A 23,131-nucleotide genomic window follows, 5' to 3' on the forward strand; every position below is an offset into this window, starting at 1 on the left:
GCAGCAGCTAATGGGGATCCATACTAAATACAAATAAATACAAAACTCACCATGGAGCCACAAGACCGACCGCAGTACCAACCACGTCAGGCCCCTGAAAGGGGATGCTGACATCAAGTGGATTTAGTACGGTACTGCATACATGTAGCTCGTGTTTCCCAACGCCAGCCTCCAGTACCCCCCCAACAGTACACATTTTTGTTGTAGCCGTGGACAAGCACACCTGATTCAACTAATCATCAAGCCGTGAAGGAGTTGAATCAGGCAAGATTGTCTGGACCTACAACAAAAAGATGTGCTTTTTGGGGTACTGGAGTTGGGAAATAAACAGCAACAGGTCTACTTTTTTGTTGAGTTTATGCATGACTTGAAAGTTTCCCCACTTGTGAAGCTGAATAGGTTTAATTAAATAATTTCCACTTACCAATAACAGGAATAAATATAGCTAATACGATAAATGAACAAAATATCTTTATTTTTCCAAAACTGCATTTAACACCTGACCGTACAACAAAGGTTAAAATCATTACAGGTTGAATACTTCCTATTTCATTCAACATGGTCACAATCTACCATGCCTCAGAGCCCTTGGTTACTAGACACACGTTTAGAAGTTGTATAAAAGTGGTGGAGTCTGAGCAAAGCGTCTACAGTAGGCAGCAAAGAGCTTCAGTTCCCTGCTGAGAAACCCTATTGTTCTGTTAAAGGAGCAACAGCTTTCTATAAAGTGTTTTCAAGGTTGCCACTCGTCCTATCCAGTCTGGTACTGGCAAGGGACATACCTTTACCGTCCTCAGTGGATAACGGTGTGTGTGGCTTGGCCCCCCAATCCTCTGCCTCCTTTATCCATCAATGTAGAAAGTGTGTTAGATCCTCTCGTATCTCAGCTTCATCCCAGGGTCCCTGGATGTTATCTTTGTCACTCTGCAGTCGGATCAACAGCAGAGGACACAGCAGGGTCACAGTCCCCAACAGTGCAGCCAATAGCACAGCCCCCCCAGGCCACAGAGAACCCAGCCCCCCCACCCCACACACACCCACCAGCACACACACACACCCAAACACCCACGGGGCACAATCCCTCAGCCGCTGCAGCAGGCAAGGCCATAGGGCAAACACTAACAGGGCCCAGCAGAGCATGGTGAAGGTATGAAGGGAGGAGGGAGAGGAGGAAGAGTCCAGGCCACCGGAGGTGTGCAGGTCCCCGGGGAGGCGCGAGGCCAGGCAGACAGAGGCGAACAGGGCAGCGTTGAGAGAGAGGCTCCCAGGGGGAGAAGGTTGGGCGTAGGGGAAGGCCACCAGGTGGGCCAGCAGCATCAGGGCTGTCATGGCGTACACAGTGTCTGTACAAACTGACTCTGTTAAAGTCCTGAGGACAGGAGAGAACCCAAAAGTGAAGGAGAGGAAGATAGAGGCACTCTGCAGGTCGGACCAACGTGTACGGTGGTGGTTGTCTGAATCTCCCCGCGGAGCCAGTGCTTGGTAGAGTCCATAGCCCAGCAGGGCACAGAGCAGGCCGGTCCACAGCAGCGTGGAAGGGGAGAGCAGGCTCTGGAGGGAGAAGAGAGGGGCTAGACTTTATAGAACTGTTTAAAACTGAATGACAATGTATTCCCCAGTAAAGTGCACAACTTTTGACTAGAACCCTAGCTATGTGAGTAACACTATATTGCCCTGGTCAAAACATTACTGCACTGTGGAGAATATGGTGTCATTAGAGCTTCACCCTAAGGTATCTTACCTGCTCCATGTACAACCAGAGAGTGAGGAAAAGAGCCACACAGGAGATCTGCTGAGCCACCAGTCCTGCCTCCTGCACCACGGCCCAGTAGCGATACTGGCGGAGGCCCTCGTTCCTCCTGAGCTCCTCCAGGAAGCGGCGGTCCACATAGTTATCAGGGAAGGGTTGACGCTCCCATAGAACTTTCCTCCAGGGCACTGCTGGCCCTGGGGCTGCCCCTGACCCACTGTCTGCCCCCATCAACTGGACACAAACACCAAAACCATAGGCAAATTATGAAACACATCGATCACATAGCTTGACGCAAATCTCATTCCAAATTGATGGGCATTAATATGGAGTTGGTCCTCCCTTTGCTGCCATAACAGCATCCACTCTTCTGGGAAGGCTAGTTGGAACATTGCTGTGGGGACTTGCTTCCATCCAGCCACAAGAGCATTAGTGAGGTTGGGAACTGATGTTGGGAAATTAGGACTGGCTCGCAGTCGGCGTTACAATTCATCCCAAAGGTGTTCGATGGGGTTGAGGTCAGGGCTCTGTGCAGACCAGGCAAGTTCTTCCACACCGATCTCGACAAACCTTTTCTGTATGGATCTCGCTTTGTGCACGGGGGCATTGTCATGCTGAAACAGGAACGGGCCTTCCCCAAACTGTTGCCACAAAGTTGGAAACACAGAATTGTCCAGAATGTTATTGTATGCTGTAGCATTAAGATTTGCCTTCACTGGAACAAAAGGGCCTTGCCCAAACCATGAAAAACAGACCCAGACCATTATTCCTCCTCCACCAAACTTTACAGTTGGCACTATGTATTGGGGCAGGTAGCATTCTCCTGGCATCTGCTAAACGACAGATTCATCAGTCAGATGATGAAGCGTGATCGCTCCAGAGGATGCGTTTCCACTGCTCCAGAGTCCAATGGCGGCGAGCTTTACACCACTCAGGCCGACTCTTGGCATTGCGCATGGCGAGCTTAGGCTTGTGTGCGGCAGCTCGGCCACGGAAACCTATTTCATGAAGCACACGACGAACAGTTACAGTTACTGTGATGACGTTGATTTCAGGGGCAATTTTAAACAAAAAAAAATTTGTTGGAAAGGTGGCATCCTATGACGGTGCCAAGTTGAACGTCACTGAGCTCTTAAGTAAGGCGATTCTACTGCCAATGTTTGTCTATGGAGATTGCATGACTTTGTGCTCGATTTTATACACCTGTCAGAAACGGGTGTGGCTGAAATAGCCAAATCCAGTAATTTGAAGGGGTGTGTTCGACAGGATGAAAACTGGTAATGTATCATGGGTAAATCGTGACTGACTGATCTACAAATAATGAGTTATTTATGGAAGGTGATTTGTAGATCAGTCAGTCGGCAGTCGCCCACAATGTCGTACAAGCCAACTATAATACCCATTACATAGTGTCTTTCATCTGTCAAAACAAACTAATTATAGACATGGGTAGAGAAATTGGTGCCAACGTTTCAGAACAAAACATTATCAAATAATTTATGACAAGCACTGCCAGGCTTGTCTTGACAGCGGATTATGGTTGTTAGCTTGCCAGCTAAAGCGGCTAACGTAGCTAAGCTCTGATATTATTGCTAATAGTTGTCATTCAACAGAACCATCCTGAAAATATACCACAAACCCTGTTACATTTTCGTTAAAACTACTTATTTCGGTAAGAGATGTTCTGATTTTACCTGCAAGGGACTAAGCTGGACAGCTCTGAAGCAGGCAAGAACAAGAAGTACTTCCGGGTTACGGATTTTTTTGGAATCCTTCAGAATAAGAGTTCCTTCCTGTATACTTTGTAAATCACCGAATACAACAGGTGTGACCTTACATTGAAATGCTTACGTACAAGCCCTTAACCAACAATGCAGTTTGAAGAAAATGCCTAAAAGCAAGAGATAAGAATAACAAATCATTAAAGAGCAGTAGAAAATAATAGCGGGGCTATATACGGGGTTACAGGTACAGAGTCAATGTGCAGCGGCACCAGTGTCGAGTTAATTGATGTAATATGTACATGTAGTTAGAGTTATTCAAGTGACTATGCATAGATAAGAGTAGCAGCAGCGTAAAAGGAGGCAATGAAAATAGTCTGGGTAGCCATTTGATTAGATGTTCAGGAGTCTTATGGATTGGGGGTAGAAGCTGTTCAGAAGCCTCTTGGACCTGGCGCTCCGGTACCGCTTGCCGTGCGGTAGCAGAGAGAACAGTCTATGACTAGGGTGGCTGGATTCTTTGACAGTTTTTAGGTCCTTCCTCTGACACCGCCTGGTATAGAGGTCCTGGATGGCAGGAAGCTTGGCCCCAGTGATCTACTGGGCCGTATGTATGAAACATAAGGGAGAAAATGACGGACAATGTGCAATGTTAGATATATACTAGTTATCATAAGAATAAGCGTATTTCTATGAAATCTGATTTATACATTTTTTAAAGCCTGAATGGACAATGTTTGTGTGTACACCTATGATTTATTGCACCATACAATTTTATGTACATTGTCTCACAGTAAAAAGGGTGTCCGTTGCTGCTCATTTTAGCCTTTAAAGTGTGGCCAATCAACTTTAATTCATAACTCTATGCACAAGGACTCCTTTTTACAATTTCCACTGACATTTTACCAAAACACATTTACTTGAACAGTGCAGATGCAAAGTTTGGTAACAGACTGATGGCACAAACAGTCTAAGCCATCATTCTGTTACCAAATTTTGCATTAGTGGAAATGTTTAAATGTATTCCTTGTGCAGTTTTTATTTCATTTTTTAACTTTGCAATCAGTTGTTTTTGTTTCACATGCATTTGGATGTGAAAAATCTGTCTGTTATCACTCCATTACTGTGGAATTAACCATGTATTTTCTTCCCAGTCCCTTTCTGAACCATTTCCTCTTTTTTCCCTCTCATCCCATCTGTCCCTCATTCATCCATCCGCCATATGTTGTTCTCTGCTCCCATCCCCTCAGAGGTTGCATCCTCTCTGTGTATAGCAAATGTCTCCAGTCCGATGGTGGAACAGTAGAGGGATACAACCTCTGAGCCCCTCCAGAATACAACAGTCAGCTCCTCCTGAAGGTTATTTTTGGCCCAAAACCAAAAGACATGTGGGTCGAACAAGTAGGATTGTTTCATTTACACACCAATAGGCCTTACGTATTTGTAAAAGCAGGATTTGATCAATTATTTCCGAGCTGTTAACAGTTCATGTTTTGTAGTGCGTGTGCTGATCACAGTTTCACCAGAAGATGGCGTAGTGATGCTACTCAACACAGCAGGAGTCTGTAGAGAAGAAATAAGGCTCCTCTGATCCTAGATCTGTGCAACCTTTACCTAGGAGCAGTCGCATGAACAAATGCAGACTCCAAAACAGTCACGTGAAAGACAAAAGGTTTTATTTAGAAATTCACAGTTTCTAATGGCACTACATCTTTGTAGTTACGCTCCTGTTGCACAATACTATGCAGCTCCTCCTCAGAGTACTCACAGTGAGAGAAAAGAGGGGGAAAAGGAGGCATGGACAGAAACCACTTGAGACAGGGTTTAGTGTAGAAAAACAAAAAGGCATGAAGGTAGTAATAATAACAGTGCACACTGAGCCCCAGGGGTCACCAAGGACCTCCAGTCACTGTTAAATTAGGGCTTTGCAGAGTCTCTCTCACATGCATGTCAAGAGAAAACACTCTCACAGTGAAACAAACACTCACAGTGAAACACTTCCTTGCATGCATGCATACACACAAGTATAATATACACGTTCAAAAAAGGAAGCAAAACAAAGAGGGTCATGATTAGCTGGGTATGGAACACTTCTTCAGATAAAGTTTTGCGTACCAAACCCTTTCCCAACATTCCCTTTATTAAATTCATCCTCTGAAAACCACTACCTGCCTATGAGGTGGGGTGAATGTACAGTAATGAACAACACATGAATGAATGACAGCTAGTAAGGAAAGTAGAGGTGACCAGTTAAAGGAGCCATTCATGGTAAAGGGAAGAGAAGTGGTTCAATTAAAATAACTCTTGCCACAGTGTCTGAACCCTGACCTGTGTAGGGGTTAGAGGTCAGGGTGCGGAGAGGGTAGAGTAGGGGACCTGGGAGGCTGGTCTGTAGCAGTAAACGATAGAGGGAGTGTGTAGTGTTTATTTGGTTTGTGGTATTCCAGTGTCTCTTTCTCAGTTAGTCAACAACCAATCCAACTCAGAGGCCATCAGATCACACCCACACTACACACAGGCCAACTACACAGATATATAGTACACAGAGATGGGATTTTTCACATTTTCCCCTTTGCCGTACCAATCACATCCTTGCACAGACACAGAACCAATGACTTCAAACATTTCTTCTCTTAACGTCATCTTCCCAAAGTACTCTGAACAACTAAGGAAGCAGACCCACACCCTCTGATTTGTGAGGTGTGGCTGGTTCATATTGAATATTATTCTGTCTTATACAATCCAGCAACAGTTATTACTGGGGCTGATATGGTTACAGCCCTCCGTACCCTGATACAGGTCTAGTTAAGAGAGGTTTGTGTGTGTGTGTGTGTGACAGTGGAGGTGACTCAAAACCACAAAAATATAAAAAAGGTGGACACCTTGTTGTCTCTATATCTTTGTAAAAACAAATATTGGTCACAAAAGAGGTGACCATCTGAGCCAATGTGTTAAATAGTGTGTCGGGCAGCCAGTGGAAAAATCACACAGTATGCAACAGTACCATGGTATGTATGTACGTCAGAGGCTGGTGGGAGGAGCTATAGGAGGATGGGCTCTTTGTAATGGCTGGAATGTAATAAATGGAGTTTCTTTGTGTTTGCTACCGTTCCATTAATTCCATTTAAATGGTGGGAGGAGCCATTATTTGACCCACTAGGCTAACTTGGGCGGTAGGTAGCCTAGTGAGCGTTGTACTAGTAACCGAAAGGTTGAAAGATGGAATCCCTGAGCTGACAAGGTAAAAATCTGTTGTTCTGCCCCTGAACAAGGCAGTTAACCCACTGTTCCTAAAGCGTCATTGAAAATAAGAATTTGTTCTTAACTGACTTCCTTACTTAAATCAAATGTTTTTTTTTGCCATTACAACGAGCCAGTCTTCCTATAGCTCCTCCCACCAGCCTCCTCTGATGTACCTGTACCTTTGTCTGTGTGTATGTGTGTTTTAATTGAAACCATTATTATTGTCAGTACCGTGTGTGTGTGCCCCTGGGCAACAGTATGTGGGGTTTGCTGTGAGGCCAGGACATAAATAGATAAATAAAACTGACCTCACAGAGTCCTCAATAGGACCTCAGGGGATCTGCTCTCAAAGTGAAGTTACCCCTAGACACTGTTCTAAGATCAGTATTGCATTGTTGATTCAAATGGTGAACATGAGGAATTGGGGGAGGGAAAGCTGATCTTCGATTAGTAACTAAAGGCAACTTCTACCCACAAAGCTGTGACATCTTCAGACTGAACTGTTCCCAACAACGAGAATATCACACAACACTCAGTTCTCAGCATGGCTCATAAACAGCTCAATATAAAAACACAACCTAACTGACTGACTGGGTTCTGGCTGCAGAGACGACCTGCCACAAAGTGCAAAAACAACCAGCCTATAAAAAGTCCAGCAAGCTCAGCCTCAAATTTGAGGGGAATTGTTGATTTTGTGATAAAAACACCACATTTCACACACAGTTAGAACAAGTCCCAAGAAGTGTGTTTTTTAAATATATTTTTTAGCTTTAATGCCATCACAGATGTTTTGTATTACCACCCTGGCAGCATTTCTAAAATGGCCACCAACCAGCCCCATGGAGCCATATTGGATCAGAGTTACATGGCCATATCTCCATAAAGCCCAATTGATGACTTAATGTTTGTGGGGATCTATAGAACACAATAGAATGGACCAAGTATACCAGTTAGATGTGATCTTTAAAATTAAATATACTTCATCCTAATTTTCCGTATTTTAACAGTACCAGATCCCTTTTCTCTTAGCTGTGTGTGTGTGTATTTTGGGCCCAGCCCATACAACTTTCAGAGGTCTTACTGGAGAGACAAGCTCCTATGTAAACCATTTTAATTAGTTAGAGCTTCTTCCTTCGTATCACAGCTGGATAAACATGGCTAGCCGCTAGAGACAGAGACATGAACACACACACACACACACACACACACACACACACACACACACACACACACACACACACACACACACACACACACACACACACACACACACACACACACACACACACACACACACACACACACACACACAGTGTATCTTCATTCAGCTCTGCTGGTTGTGTTAGGTTAGACTGCCTGAGAGGGCGAGACAGAGGGCCTGCTGTGGTGTGAAGGGTTAACACCCCAGTCCCATATGAACAACAACTGCAGTAGTTTTCGCTAGCTCTGAACACTACACAGAGAATGAACAGAATGTGGAAATGGAGGACAGGAGAAAGGAGGGAGGGATGGGTTAGAGAAGTAACTAGTCCTGCTGCACAGTTCTCTCATTGCGACACATTTCATCCTTACAGCTTCATACTCTACTTTCACAGGCCCCAGGAGAGGCAGGGGGCTCCGGTAGCTCTACCCAGCCAGCCCTTCTCCTCTCTGGGTACAGGGCTGCAGTACAAGCCCCTGACGCCTTATGGAGCAATGTGCTTGTCCAGTAGAAACAGGTCACATGTTTGAATGTCTGTTTTCTTATAACACTCCAAAGCATTACAGTTTTGCTCTCCGAAAAGAAAAAGAACAATACTTTGAATTTATTATTTTTTTCCATTGGTGAAAGCTTTCGAATGGACAGTAAAGGCACATGACCGTTAAATGGTCTCTGATTGGTGGGGAGGGTGGCTGTTGATGGGCAACTAATGTCATGGTTTCCGAGTTCCACTGTAGGCCAGGGTGCTCATGGGAGAAGTGGTTCAGAGATGTGGCCATTTTGGGGCGAGACCACACCCCTTCACACCTCCCTCACCAAGTCTTCTACCAGGGTGCGTGTGTGTGTCTGAGTCAGTCTGAAGTGTGCGTTTGTGATTAGACATGTCCTGTGACGGCCGTGGGGCCAATAGTCCCCACGCTGATCTTCTTGTTTCCCTTGATCAGCTGCTGCAGGCTGGGCAGAGAGTTCATAGCCCCCCCTGTCTGTCTGGAGGATAACTGCAGCTCCACTTGACGAGACCTCTGACGCTTCGCTGACCTCTTAGAGGGAGGGAGGGAGGGGAGGCAGAGCGGGACGGGGAGGGCAGCATGGCCGTTAAACATGCACCGGGGGGACGAGGGTGGCGGGCCACGGCTGATGTAGGACTCCTCAGAGTGGGTGGAAGAGCTGCCGCTGCTGCTCTCTGAGGGGACGTGGAGCTCCTTACAGGAGATGTCTTCTAAAATTGGAGGTGGAGGTGGTGGTGGGGGAATCACAGAGTGGGGGAGGCCGTTGCAGTCGAGTGCCCCGTCAGCCCCTGGGGAAGAGGGAGCTGATAATGCTGCCTTCAGTTTACATCGTTTCTTCTGGAGAGAGAGAGAGAGAGAGAGAGAGAGAGAGAGAGAGAGAGAGAGAGGGAGGGATGGAGAGATCGATAAATAAAGAGTACAGGGCAAACGACAGATGTAAAAAAACATGTTAAGTCATGTTAACCACCTCTATACCAGACACACGGCACAGTTACAACCAAACTACACAGACACCAAGCTCTCAAAGATTGTCTAAATATTTTGATCCAGTACTGTGCGAGACAAACAGGACAGCACAAGGCAGGGGAAGGCAGGGACAGTGGGGAGAATGGCATTAAAAAGGATAGGGTGCTGACCAAACCTGAGCATCTCTATATAAACCTGAGCATCTCTATATAAACCTGAGCATCTCTATATAAACCTGAGCATCTCTATATAAACCTGAGCAAAGCCATGTTATGCAGATTAAACCCTGACACAATCACTACCAAATGGAGGGTAGGTGCTGGCCCCTCCTGGATCACAGCTTAAGTCTGGGTTGGGGATTAAAACAGGATGTCAGCTATTGGTGGGTTACAACTTTTAAACCACTGCCCAATCCTGCCCTGTGCATGCTCCTACATCACCCCCTAACAGTCCAGCTCCATTGTCAGCAGAGAAATGGTTAACTCGACCAAATCCACAGAAACGGCCTGTAATCACAGATCTAGGATCAACTTAACTCTCCCCAGACCCTAACCTTAACCATTAGGATGTGAGAACGCTAAACTAACCTTAGATCAGAGTCTAGGGCAGCGCTTCCCAAACTTGGTCCCCCGGAACGTTTTGGTTTTTGTCCTAACACTAACACAGCTGATTCAAAGCTTGATGATCATTTGAATCAGCTGTAAAGGGCAAAACCCAAAACGTGCACACATTGGGGTCCCGAGGAGTTTGGGAAACCCTGGTCTGGGGGCAAATTCACCTTATTCCACTGAGACCATAAGCAAACAAGATGGCCGCGGGGGCCACCATACAACAGCAGTAGCAGACGGAGAGGAGAGCAGGAGACACTGTACCTTTTTCTCTGGTGAGAACCTTAAAGGTTCAACAATGTATAGGTCGTCGGGGCCTACTGAACAGGGAGAGAACAGGGCCATGTTAATGATGGGATGGCATACAGGAACACGCATGACACAAGCAGCATGACACCACATTGCAAGTAGTACTACTGATTACTATTAAAGTAATGTTACACAACCTTTTTATACTATATCCCAGAATAAAGGTTATAGCTACACTGAAGAGGTTATAGCTAGTAGTTAGCCTACATTGGGCCTACAAAGCAGTTCTCTAGTTGATGCTACTACTTGCAGTGGTCTAACAGAAGCAGCCAGGCTAAAGCATTGTGTTCTATGTACAGTACCAGTCAAAAGTTTGGACACACCCACTCATTCCAGGGTCTTTCTTTATTTGGACTATTTTCTATATTGTAGAATAATAGTGAAGACATCAAAACTATGAAATGACACATATGGAATCATGCAGTACACACAAGCACACCAAGACAAAACCTATACTCCCTCAGGAGACTGAAAAGATTTGGCATGGGTCCTCAGATCCTCAAAAGGTTCTACAGCTGCACCATCGAGAGCATCTGACTGGTTGCGTCACTGCCTGGTATGGCAACTGCTCGGCCTCTGACCGCAAGGTACTACAGAGGGTAGTGCGTACAGCCCAGTACATCACTGGGGCCAAGCTTCCTGCCATCCTGGACCTGTATACCAGGCGTGTCAGAGGAAGGCTTAAAAATTGTCATAGACTCCAGCAACCCTAGTCATAGACACTTCTCTCTGCTACCGCACGGCAAGCAGTACCGGAGCGCCAAGTCTAGGTCCAAGAGGCTTTTAAACAGCTTCTACCCCCAACCCATAAGACTCCTGAACAGCTAATCAAAATGGCTACCCAGACCCCTCTTTACACTGCTGCTATTCTGTCATCTATGCATAGGCCCTTTAATAACTCAACCTATATACTACCTCAAATAACCGGTGCCCCCACACATTGACTCAGTATCAGTACCGCCCTGTATATAGTCTCACTATTATTATTATTTCACTGCTGCTCTTTAATTACTTGTTACTTTTACCTCTTACCTGTATTTTTTTTTAAACTGCATTGTTGGTTAGGGGCTCATAAGTAAGCATTTCACTGTAAGGTCAATACCAGTTGTATTCAGTGAATGTGACTAATAACATTTGATTTAGTAAGCAAAAGTGTTTAACAAATCAAAACATTTTTATATTTTAGATTCTTCAAAATAGCCACTCCTTGCCTTGATGACAGATTTGCACACATTGCATTCTCTCAACCAAGCCTCATGAGGTAGTGACCTGGAATGTGTCTTGCTAAAAGTTAATTTGTGGAATTTCTTTCCTCCATAATGCGTTTGAACCAATCAGTTGTGTTGTGACAAGGTAGGGGTGGTATACAGAAGACAGCCCTAATTGGTAAAATACCAAGTCCATATTATGGCAAGAACAGCTCAAATAAGCAAACGGAAACGACAGTCCATTATTTTAAGACATGAAGGTAAGTCTTCACGGAACATTTCCAGAACTTTCAAAGTTTCTTCAACTTCAGTCATAAGAACCGGGGTGGCAGGTAGCCTAGAGTTAGAGTGTTGGAACAGTAACGGAAAGGTTGCTGGTTCGAATCCCCGAGCTGACAAGATAAAAATCTGTCGTTCTGCCCCTGAACAAGGCAGTTAACCCACTGTTCCCCAGTAGGCCGTTATTGCAATTAAGAATTTGTTCTTAACTGACTTGCCTAGTTAAATAAAAGGTTACATTGTTTTTTTTAACCATCAAGCGCTATGATGAAACTGTCTCATGAGGACCGCAACAGGAAAGGAAGACCCAGAGTTCTCTCTGCTGCAGACGATAAGTTCATTAGAGTTACCAGCCTCAGAAATTGCAGCCCAAATAAATGCTTCACATAGTTCAAGTAACAGACACATCTCAACATCAACGTCACAAATTGCTGCAAAGAAACCACAACTAAAGGACACCAATAATAAGAAGAGACTTGCTTGGGCCAAGAAACACGAGCACTGGACATTAGAATGGTGGAAATCTGTCCATTGGTCTGATGAGTCCAAACGGGAGACTTTTTATTTCAACCGCAGTGTCTTTGTGAGATGCTGAGTAAGTGAACAGAGGATCTCCGCATGTGTGGTTCCCACTGTGAAGCATGGAGGAGATGGTGTGATTTATTCAGAATTCAAGGCACACTTAACTGGCATGGCTACCACAGCATTCTGGAACAATACACCATGCCATCTGGTTTTTGTTATTCAACAGGACAATGACCCAACACAACTCCAGGCTGTGTAAGGGCTATTTGACCAAGAAGGAGAGTGATGAGTGCTGCATCAGATGACCTGGCCTCCACAATCACCCAACCTCAACCCAATTGAATGGTTTTTGGATGAGTTGGACTACAGAGTGAAGGAAAAGCAGCCAACAAGTGCTCAATATATGTGGGAACTCCTTCGGTTGGAAAAGCATTCCCCATGAAGGTTGTTGAGAGAATGGAAAGTTGTCATCAAGCCACAGGGTGACTACTTTTAAACAAATCAAAATGTATTTTAGATTCTTCACACTTTTTTGGTTACTACATGATTCCATATGTGTTATTTCATAGTTTAGATTTATTCACTATTATTCTACAATGTAGAAAATAGTCAAAATAAAGAAAAACCTGGAATGAGTAGGTGTGTCAAACCTTTGACTGGTACTGTATACTCTCATTCAGTTCACCATCTGTATGGACACACAGATGGCAATGACAAGTGCTCTGGCCCAAGGACAGCACAGACATGAGAAAAAAAAGTATATATATGAGAGTGAGAGAGCGGGGAGAGAGAAATAGTGGGAGTACTATGTTTCCTGTCTGTCTGAATGAAGGTCTTTATTCCTTCAGGAGAGGGCTGTTCCCAGGCCATCCCACTGGAGTGTCTGTGGCTCCAGTACCCTACAGTACCCTTACAGCAGCTCACCAGCATGGTACAGCCAGCCAGCCCGGCAGTCCAGAGAGAGACCATGCATGGGCAGAGCACATAGTCATGCACAGCTGTCGCTCTGAGACTGTGGCAGTAATGTGGTGTATGATGGCGCTGGCATGGAAGGCTTTCTGAAGACTGTCGTGTCTAGTCTTTTTAGTCATAGCTCCTGAGCAGCAACAGGATGGATAGAGCAGCGATGTAGAAGACAGGAAGCTTAGAGGAAAAGGGTGTGTGTGTGTGTGTGTGTGTGTGTGTGTGTGTAAGAAAGAGGCCATGTGACTGAGTGTTTGTAGAGTGACTAAGTGTGTGTGTGTGTGTGTGTGTGTGTGTGTGTGTGTGTGTGTGTGTACACACTTACCTTCTGAAGTAGGAAAGGTGAAGGACTTGGAGCGTACGAGAGGACACGATATCCTCCGCTTCAGACTCATATCCTCATAGGAGGAGAAACACCTAAAACACACGATAGGATAGCACTGTTCTAAATCTATGGAAGTGACCCAGTCGTTCGTTTGAAATGTTGCGCTGCCATGCTGCCATGCTTGCTAGCCAGTCAACTACGGCTAACTTACAGAAAAGTAGCTGCATTCGCGTTTGTTTTAGCTGTTTTCAAGTGACATTTATTTGGATGCATCCATAACAATGAGGTAATGATGCGTGATTTCGCCAGGCATAGAAAAATGTGCTCTTTCGTCAAGACACTGTTCAGAGGAGCTAGTCAACAACACAGCTAACACAATCACTTTCATTTCGTTTTGACCTGTTTTTCTATCAACATTTATTTGGATATATCCATAACAACTATGCGTAGTCCTGATTTCCACTGACTAAGAAAAGATCTCCTCGTCCTGACAATCCTCAATAAGAGATAGTTTCAATATTGAAACAAGACAGGAAGTCTTATACGCATTTCGGTTGTTAACTAACCAACTGATAGTTTAAAAGAAAGGGGAGATCATATGTCTAGCTGCTTTTTAATGGTGGACATTCCGTTTCTAAATTGCCCGGCTGGGCTGATGAAATAGTGGATTGCTCATCGAGATGGAACAGTAAATAGACATTTCAACATCATAACTGGTGGCAACCAGCTGCAACACAGTTTTAACCAAATCAGCATTAAGGATTAAACCCACCCGTTGTATAAAATAAAACATTAACTGGGCTAAGATAAAACATTATATTAGACCCAGAAAGCACCAACAATACTCTAATAAATAATATGGGGAGATCAGACAAAAAAAAGGTGTGTGTGTTTACCTCTTGGGGCTGGGGTAGTGTGTTTACCTCTTGGGGCTGGGGTAGTGTGTTTACCTCTTGGGGCTGGGGTAGTGTGTTTACCTCTTGGGGCTGGGGTAGTGTGTTTACCTCTTGGGGCTGGGGTAGTGTGTTTACCTCTTGGGGCTGGGGTAGTGTGTTTACCTCTTGGGGCTGGGGTAGTGTGTTTACCTCTTGGGGCTGGGGTAGTGTGTTTACCTCTTGGGGCTGGGGTAGTGGTTGACTGCGGTGTGTGTGTTTACCTCTTGGGGCTGGGGTAGTGGTTGGGGCTGGGGTAGTGGTTGACTCTTGGGGCTGGTGTGTGTGTGTGTGTGTTTACCTCTTGGGGCTGGGGTAGTGGTTGACTGCGGTGTGTGTGTGTGTGTTTACCTCTTGGGGCTGGGGTAGTGGTTGACTGCGGTGTGTGTGGTGGTTTGTGTGTTGGTGCTCCGGCAGCAGTGCAGGCAGAACACCAGGCCCAGACAGAGACACAGGACTAGAGACACCACCAGGTAACTCTGTCGGTCTGACACCTAGAAAACACGAACACATATAAACATATAATCTGAGGAAACACAAAAACATATCAGATCTGATTATGACATTTTGCAAGATGATTAAAATTAGGCCAACATTTCATCTGACACTCAATGAATGTAGGTAGTATTACTGTGTACCTCTTTCTGTAACTGTGAGACAGTCATGGTGAGGTTGATCATCAGCTTGGTGACGTTCTCCAGCTGGCCCTGTAACATCTGAATTGACTCGGTCTGTCTCTGGTCCTGAGGGAATCACACAACCAAGATGCAACGTTAATAAAACCCTGAGACAACCAACCTACTCCACAAAAGACAACCCCAACCATACAACCTATTACCAGTGTTTCTCAACGACTGTCCTCCAGTACCCTCAACAGCACATGTTTATGTCGTGGCCGCAGACAAGCACACCTGATTCTACTTCTCAGCTAATCAACAAGTCCTTGACAAGTCAATTCTGGTGTTTTTGCCCGGGGCTACAACAATGTGTGCTGTTGGGGGTACTGGAGGACCGGAGTTGGGATACACTGACCTACGATAAACCACATGTTAACCATCACTGAACTGAACAAATCACAACCATCCCACAACAACCGTCCTGCAACCCAAACCAAGAAGCAACCGTTTGTAATGGACCTGTTCTCCAGCGATGCGGGAGGTGTTCTGTAGCTTGATGATGGTCTTGTTGAAGGCCCTCTGCATCTCCTCCATCTGCTTACGATACCTAGAACACACAACAAGCTAATCAGAGCCTGAACAGGACAAGTCATATGGAGGAAGCTATGACGTGTCTATAAGGTTTAAAAAGACACACACACACACACACACACACACACACACACACACACACACACACACACACACACACACACACACACACACACACACACACCTCTGGCTGAGTTCCTCCAGATATCTGCTGCTGAGGGACATGTTCATCTCCAGGGCTTTGATCCTGTTGTTCAACCTCATGAACACACTCTCCTTCTGACTGGAGCCGTGCACGTTCACTCCTCCGTTCATGCCTCCATTCCCTCCAATATACTCCCCTGTGCTCTGCAGCTCAGCGTAGAAGTCCGTAGCTGTCCGGTGTAAATGTCCGTTAGCAGTAACCGGGACGCTAAGTAACAGGTCCTCCGTGGACTCTTCCCTAAGTGGGTGCTCTGCTGGCTGGGGAGAGTCGCCGCCGCCCTGCTCCCCTTGGCCCTTGAGGTCTCCACTTTCTACCCCAGCCCTGGGTGTGTGTGGCTCTGCGTGTGTGTCGGGCTGGAGGGGCACAGGGAGTTCGGTGGGAGGGGGGATGTCTGCAGGTCTGGAGGCAGTGGGGAGGGGCTGGACTGGCTCCTCCTTCAGGGAGAGTGGAGGTAGGTCCAGAGAAGCTGTCTCAGAAGTTGGGGGTGGAGGGGGTAGTGGGACTGGGGGAAGGGTTGGGGGTGCTGGCCTGCTGGGCCTCTGGGCCAGGGGCTCCCTGCAGGGCTGGAGGAAGGACGGGGTCATCTTGGCTGAAGGGCCGGGGAGCTTCGTCCTGGGTAGGGGTGGGTTTGGAGAGGGGGGTGTGAGAGAAGCTGTGGGGGGGCAGGGTAGAGGTCCGGCTAGGCTCCAGAACAATGATGTGGTCTACGGGGTGTGTGGCTGTGTAATTGTGTGAGTCTGTAGTAGATAAAACCTCGTTTTGGGCCCGGGGAGCCGTCTCAGGATCAGGGACCGGCTCTGTGTGTGTTGGGGCTTCCTGGGTGTGTGTGGCGGCGGGGACAGGGTCCTGTATGGTGGTGTGTGTGGGTAAGGGAGTGTCTATGGGGGTGTGTGTGTACGTGTCTTGCTGCCTCTTGCGGAGACCGCGCTGTCTCTCTCTGGTGAGGCAAGCGTCACACCAGCGCCGTAGCAGCTCCGGCAGTGTGGCCACACACGAGACAGAAGACACGGAGGAGAGAGGACAGTACAGCTGGCTCTCCCTCATCCACTGTTCCTCTCTCTCCTCATCATCATCCCCATCTTCCTCCATAAGAGTCACAGTGGACTGTGGGGGCTCCTCTTCCTCCACCACCAGAGTCACGATCTGTCCATTCTCCGGGGAGGGTAGGGGGGAGTCTGGGGAGGAGAGGGGGGAGTCCGGGGAGGAGAGGGCGACATCGGGGTCCTCCTGAGGAGCGGGGTGGTCTGGCTCCACTCTGAGAGAAAGGAGGAAGTTAGAGACTCGTAGTGCAAGTTGAGAGTGAGTGAGTGAGTGAGTGAGTGAGTGAGTGAGTGACTCACGCTGGAGGAGGTGTGGTGATGGTAGGAGTTGGTGTGAGCAGCACCTCCTTATTCCCCTCGGTTTGGTTCTGGGCTTCTGATGATGCGTTTGCTGGAAGAGATACCCAGACACACAGCAGTCTTTAGATACAGTCATCAACTACCACAATTACATAGAACATGTATGTCAACTACTACATTAACTTCCTTTCATAGGATAACTATCACTAGTCATGACAAGGTTCAGTTCTCTAACCCCAGACCAGCTATAGTCTGATGCCAGTCTGCTGCTGCTCTAGCCAACTATGTTGTTGCCCAGTTCAGTGGGTTAAAAATGGGGAACAGAGACAAACCACCAAACATCTATGTTTGGGGTAACGACCACAAGAGATTTGGCAAAAACAGAAACAGCCAGGCTGGTCCAGTTAGGACTCTGCTCTCAAACCTCAGTGACCCTGTGGGTTGAAAAAGGGTTTAACAATCAGCCCATAGTTGGTCACTTCAGCTGCCCTGAATGCAGCCCATAGGAAGGCTGTGTAAGTGTGTGTGTGTGTGTGTGTGTGTGTGTGTGTGTGTGTGTGTGTGCCATTGGGACCAGGGGGTAAATCCATGTTAGAATAGTATTTAGACTCCAGCAGTATCTGAGGGTAAGAGGTACCAGAGGTATTTAGTTCTGCGTCATAGACCCCCCCCAGTCCTAATAGAAACAGCTCCCCAGCTGCTGCCTTATAAAACACTGCTCCATTGTTCCTCTGAAAACATCCTGGCACCAGTCAAATCAACATCTGGAGCCTCAGGCAGGCAGGCAGGCAGGCAGGCAGGCAGGCAGGCAGGCAGGCAGATAACGCAAAGACGCACACACCAAACCGGAACCATATGACAGTTTCAGAACCGCCTAATCTAAACAAGATGGGTGAAGTTGGGCTTAGACTGAACTGTCCAGCAGGAAGGGAAGGAGAGATGGAAGGGGGAAGGAGAGGGCACAAACTTATATAATAGGGAAAAGGGATTGGGCAAGAGAAAGAATGACGAGAGTAGCAAGACTTGCTGGGAAGAAAGCGGAACAAAAACTGGATCTACTGTTTGTGTTTGCTCCGAGGTGTGATGTCATTTGGAACATTCTGTTAATCGTCGACTGTGGTGTGTGTGTGTGTGTGTGTGTGTGTGTGTGTGTGTGTGTTTGTGTAAGTGTGTGTGTGTGTGTGTGATCTTTACTCAAACAACCCATATGGAAGTAAGTGTGTGTGTGTGTGTGTGTGTGTGTGTGTGTGTGTGTGTGTGTGTGTGTGTGTGTGTGTGATGTTTAAACTAAATTGGGATCTTTGACATTTAGAAAAAATCCCTAAAATCAAATTGCAGTTATCACAAAACTACCACTAACAGGTCCAGATCATCATCATAAAATGGAAAAGTTCAAATTAAACAAATACCTAAACGCAGCAATGCTGTAAAGGAGGAGATATGCATATTTTAAATGACTTGACACGGATATAAAATGCTCCGCGCGTCATTAACAGTGTGGACAAGCCAGTTGGTTCTGTTTGAACGTTGCCGCTGGCTGTGTGGTTACTAAACGAGAACAAAGTTGGGTAGGATAACAGGGCTTGTTGCGTGCGTGCGTGCGCGCGCGTGTGTGTGTGTGAAGACTAGATCGGTTCTTCTTAAACATAGTTGAATTCCAGAGCTTCTATTCTGTGAGGGAAAGAGGGGCAGGCTAAGTGCTGACCCCTCAACAAATCATGCTGGTTTAATTAAGACCTTTATTATGTACAGAATACCTCTAATGTTCACACTGGGACCTTCCCCTGGACAGCTCAGTGCTTCAGTTAGCACAAGATAAACCTTCCTCCATACATATGCAAACCTCATGCCTCTCGCTGCGAGGCCGTTAACGCAGTAAGTTCATTACATTAACACATAGCATTTCCTCAAAGTAGAGGTCGACCGATTATGATTTTTCAAAGCCGATATCGATTATTGGAGGATCAAAAAAAGCCAATACTGATTAAATCAGCCAATTTTTAAAAATGTATTTATTATTTGTAATAATGACAATTACAATAACTGAATTAACATTTTTATTTGAACTTAAAACATAAATAAAATTAATTTAGCCTCAAATAAATCATTCAACATGTTCAATTTGGTTTAAATAATGCAAAAACAAAGTGTTCGAGAAGAAAGTAAAAGTGCAATATTTGCCATGTAAGAAAGTTAACGTTTCAGTTCCTTGCTCAAAATATGAAAACATATTCCCAGGTAAGAAGTTTTAGGTTGTAGTTATTATAGGAATTATAGGACTATTTCTCTCTATAACATTTGTATTTCATATACCTTTCACTATTGGATGTTCTTATAGGCACTTTAGTATTGCCAGTGTAACAGTATAGCTTCCGTCCCTCTCCTCACCCCTACCTGGGCTCGAACCAGGAACACATCGTCAACAGCCACCCTCGAAGCATCGTTACCCATCGCTCCCGGCCCTTGCAGAGCAATTGGAACAACTACTTCAAGGCCTCAGAGCGAGTGATGTCACGGATTGAAACGCTATTAGCGCACACCCCGCTAACTAGCTAGCCATTTCACATCGGTTACACCAGCCTAATCTCAGGAGTTGATAGGCTTGAAGTCATAAACACCTCAATGCTTGAAGCACAGCGAAGAGCTGCTGGCAAACGCACAAAAGTGCTGTTTGAATGAATGCTTACGAGCCTGCTGCTGCCTACCACCGCTCAGTCAGACTGCTCTATCAAATCATAGACTTAATTATAACACACACATATGAGAACCGTAGGTCATTAATATGGTCAAATCCGGAAAGTAGCATTTAGAAAACAAAACGTTACGTATTTTATCTAACGGGTGGCATCCCTAAGTATAGATATTGCTGTTACATTGCACAACCTTCAATGTTATGTCATAATTATGTACAATTCTGGCAAATTAATTACGGTCTTAAATGGTCTTCACACAGTTCGCAACGAGCCAGGCGGCCCAAACTGCTGCATATACCCTGACTGCTTTCACGGAACGCAAGAGAAGTGACAATTTCCCTAGTTATAAGAAATTCATGTTAGCAGGCAATATTCACTAAATATGCAGGTTTAAAAATATATACTTGTGTATTGATGTCATAAGGTGAATGCACTAATTTGTAAGTCGCTCTGGATAAGAGCGTCTGCTAAATGACTTAAATGTAAATGTATTGATTTTAAAGAAAGGCATTGCCGTTTAACAGTTAGGTACATTAGTGCAACGACAGTGCTTGTTTCGAGAATACGCTTGTTAAATCAACACCCGTTTATGAAATAGGCTGTGATTCGATGAGAAATTAACAGGCACCGCATCAATTATATGCAACGTAGGAAAAGCTAGATAAACTAGTAATTACCATCAACCATGTGTAGTTAACTAGTGATTATGTTAAGATTGATTGTTTTTTATAAAATATGTTTAATGCTAGTTAGCACCTTACCTTGGCTCCTTGCTGCACTCGCATAACAGTCTCCTCGTGGAGTGCAATGTAATCGGCCACAATCGGTGTAAAAAAAAATGCAGATTACTGATTGTTATGAAAACGGGCCCAAATAAAATCGGCCATTCCGGCCATTAATCGGTCGACCTCTACCTCAAACACAACACACATTCTTAGCAATGAATAGAAGGGGGTGAAGGAAATGAGAGAAGAGAGAGAAGGGGAGGAGCGAACAGAAGAGAGGAATGAGGAGGATCCATACGTTCCAGCTGTGCTCCTCCATCCTCAGGCTTGCCTCCCAGAACGTTGGCTGCTATGTTGTTGACCATGTTGAGAATGGCATCTGTACGTAGAACACACACACACGGAATCGTGAATAACCTTCTTCACTGGTAGTAAAGTAGTTGAAGGCCCCACAGGAATCTGTAAAACCACAGTTCTTGGTATTCACCTACCACAGCATGCAATCCCCTAACCGACTCCACATACCCTTACCCAACCAACTCATCTCTGCCTGGCTGGCTAGAGGACCTTGTCAGCCTCTGCTTGTTTTCAAACACTGGTGTGGGGGGGTTGTGTAGAAATTGGTCAGTCTATTTTCTAAATACTGAACCAGTTGTGTGTATGACTATTGGGGGGGGGATCTTAGCCAATCAGATTGCAGCCTCAGTGCCCTGCCAGTGAGACACAGGGGCTCCAGTGTGTGTAACGGAGTTATGTACAAATCAGTAGTCCTAACCCGTATCCCAGCCACAGCTCTCTGTTTGCCAATGTGCCGTCGTGTGGGATACAGAAACTGAAGAAACATTCAGGACTTGATGTTTTCCAGGAAAGCAGCTTCTTGTCTCTTCATTCTCCAAGAAATACAGAGCCTGTTTTAGACCCAGGTCTGGAGATCAATTCTCTGATGTGATTAGATACAGTAGAGAACTGATGCTGAGCCAGTTCGATATCAAGTTAGCCATGTTTACGCTGTCCTGTGCCGTGTGAAACTATGCTCAGAACAACGTGATGCGGTGTGTGTGTGTGTGTACATACTTGTGGCAGAGCCCAGCAGATTTTTAGAACCCTTGTCCTCAGAGTGGAGGTAGCCAGGTGGGTAGTCTGTAGATAAAAGAACCAGATTATTTCAAGGTGGAGAAAACATGATCTTTTATAATAACAATCTGACCAAGTATCACACGCACGGTGTACCTTCTTACCATAATCCTCTTCAAGGTATTCCAGCCTCTCTGAGGGGTACTGGGAATCTGCGATCTCTTCGTATTCCTCCACCATACTGGTACCAAACACCCTATAAAACACACACATGGTTATGACACACAGACATACACACACACACACACACGGTTAAATGTATCATATACAGCTGAAAAGAGAGGAATTATGATTAGACGAATATGGACATGTGAGTTGACATGTTGAGATGACATGCTGTTCCCTATAGTGTTGTTTTTGTACATTAATCTATACATCTCACGCTACTAACCTTACCGACTGAGATAATGTAAACGTTAACATTTAGTTATTTCGTTATCTACAGAGAGTAGCAGCATTTATGTGGATGTGAACGTTGGCCAAGTTAAAAAAAAATTAAAGTACAAAAAATAAACGTGTTTTCTTTTAACAGCTCCTGTCCTGTTCTCCACTCCTTGGGGGCACGATGCAGGGCGAACATAGGAGGAAGGTAGTGAGTGGGAGGAGGTGGTAAATCTGTAGTAGTAGGATTTTTTACAGCCCCCTGACAGTCAACCCCCTGTTAAACGCACCCAAATGTTTTGTTAATGATTACTCCTTACCTGTCCACTAACCTGGCCTCAGCCCCTGTAGGGAATGGCAGGGAGTGTGGGTGATAGGAGGGTAAGGAGGAACTTAGTACATCCAACTCAGCAGAGGACAAAGGGCTACTGTACCGAGTTGAAATGGTTGTACTATACAAGGTTGTTGTACTGCAACTGCAGGGTCTTTAACATCCGGCCTTCTCCTCTGCCATTGTTTACAGTGACCTGCACACCTCATATTCTCTGTAAGAGGGAGGGAGGCTGTGGGTTGAGAGCTCAGGGTCTCTGTTGGGTTCTGGTAGAGAGAGAGGGTGATCTGAGGAGGGTCTCTTGGGTTCTGGTAGAGAGAGAGGGGAGAGGGTGATCTGAGGGTCTCTTGGGTTCTGGTAGAGAGAGAGAGGGGAGAAGGTGATCTGAGGAGGGTCTCTGTTGGGTTCTGGTAGAGAGAGGGGGGAGGGTGATCTGAGGAGGGTCTCTGTTGGGTTCTGGTAGAGAGAGAGGGTGATCTGAGGAGGGTCTCTGTTGGGTTCTGGTAGAGAGAGAGGGTGATCTGAGGAGGGTCTCTGTTAGGTTCTGGTAGAGAGAGAGGGGAGAGGGTGATCTG

The 23,131-nt window shown here is 45.8% G+C and overlaps 2 protein-coding genes across 2 annotated transcripts in view; both read right to left on the minus strand.

Annotated features, from left to right (window-relative positions):
• Nucleotides 1-456: 456 nt before the first annotated feature.
• pigc (phosphatidylinositol glycan anchor biosynthesis, class C) lies at nt 457-3,560 on the minus strand. Its single transcript, XM_046352912.1, has 3 exons — nt 3,445-3,560; nt 1,742-1,984; nt 457-1,551 (listed from the first exon to the last, which is right to left on the minus strand). The coding sequence occupies exons 2-3, from the start codon at nt 1,979-1,981 to the stop codon at nt 850-852; spliced, it is 942 nt and encodes a 313-aa protein (XP_046208868.1). The 5' UTR covers nt 1,982-1,984; nt 3,445-3,560; the 3' UTR covers nt 457-849.
• Nucleotides 3,561-6,793: 3,233 nt separating this feature from the next.
• The window catches only part of suco (SUN domain containing ossification factor), a 67,148-nt gene continuing 50,810 nt past the window's right edge, over nt 6,794-23,131 (minus strand). Inside the window, 12 exon segments of the mRNA XM_046352913.1 lie at nt 6,794-9,261; nt 10,263-10,318; nt 13,608-13,699; nt 14,891-15,033; nt 15,178-15,282; nt 15,676-15,763; nt 15,932-16,452; nt 16,454-17,207; nt 17,293-17,383; nt 21,009-21,089; nt 21,785-21,850; nt 21,949-22,040. Of these exon segments, the coding sequence (XP_046208869.1) occupies nt 8,791-9,261; nt 10,263-10,318; nt 13,608-13,699; nt 14,891-15,033; nt 15,178-15,282; nt 15,676-15,763; nt 15,932-16,452; nt 16,454-17,207; nt 17,293-17,383; nt 21,009-21,089; nt 21,785-21,850; nt 21,949-22,040 (2,560 nt within the window). The 3' untranslated portion in view covers nt 6,794-8,790.

This window comes from Oncorhynchus gorbuscha, linkage group LG06 (assembly GCF_021184085.1).
Source record: "Oncorhynchus gorbuscha isolate QuinsamMale2020 ecotype Even-year linkage group LG06, OgorEven_v1.0, whole genome shotgun sequence".
Lineage (NCBI taxonomy): Eukaryota > Metazoa > Chordata > Actinopteri > Salmoniformes > Salmonidae > Oncorhynchus > Oncorhynchus gorbuscha.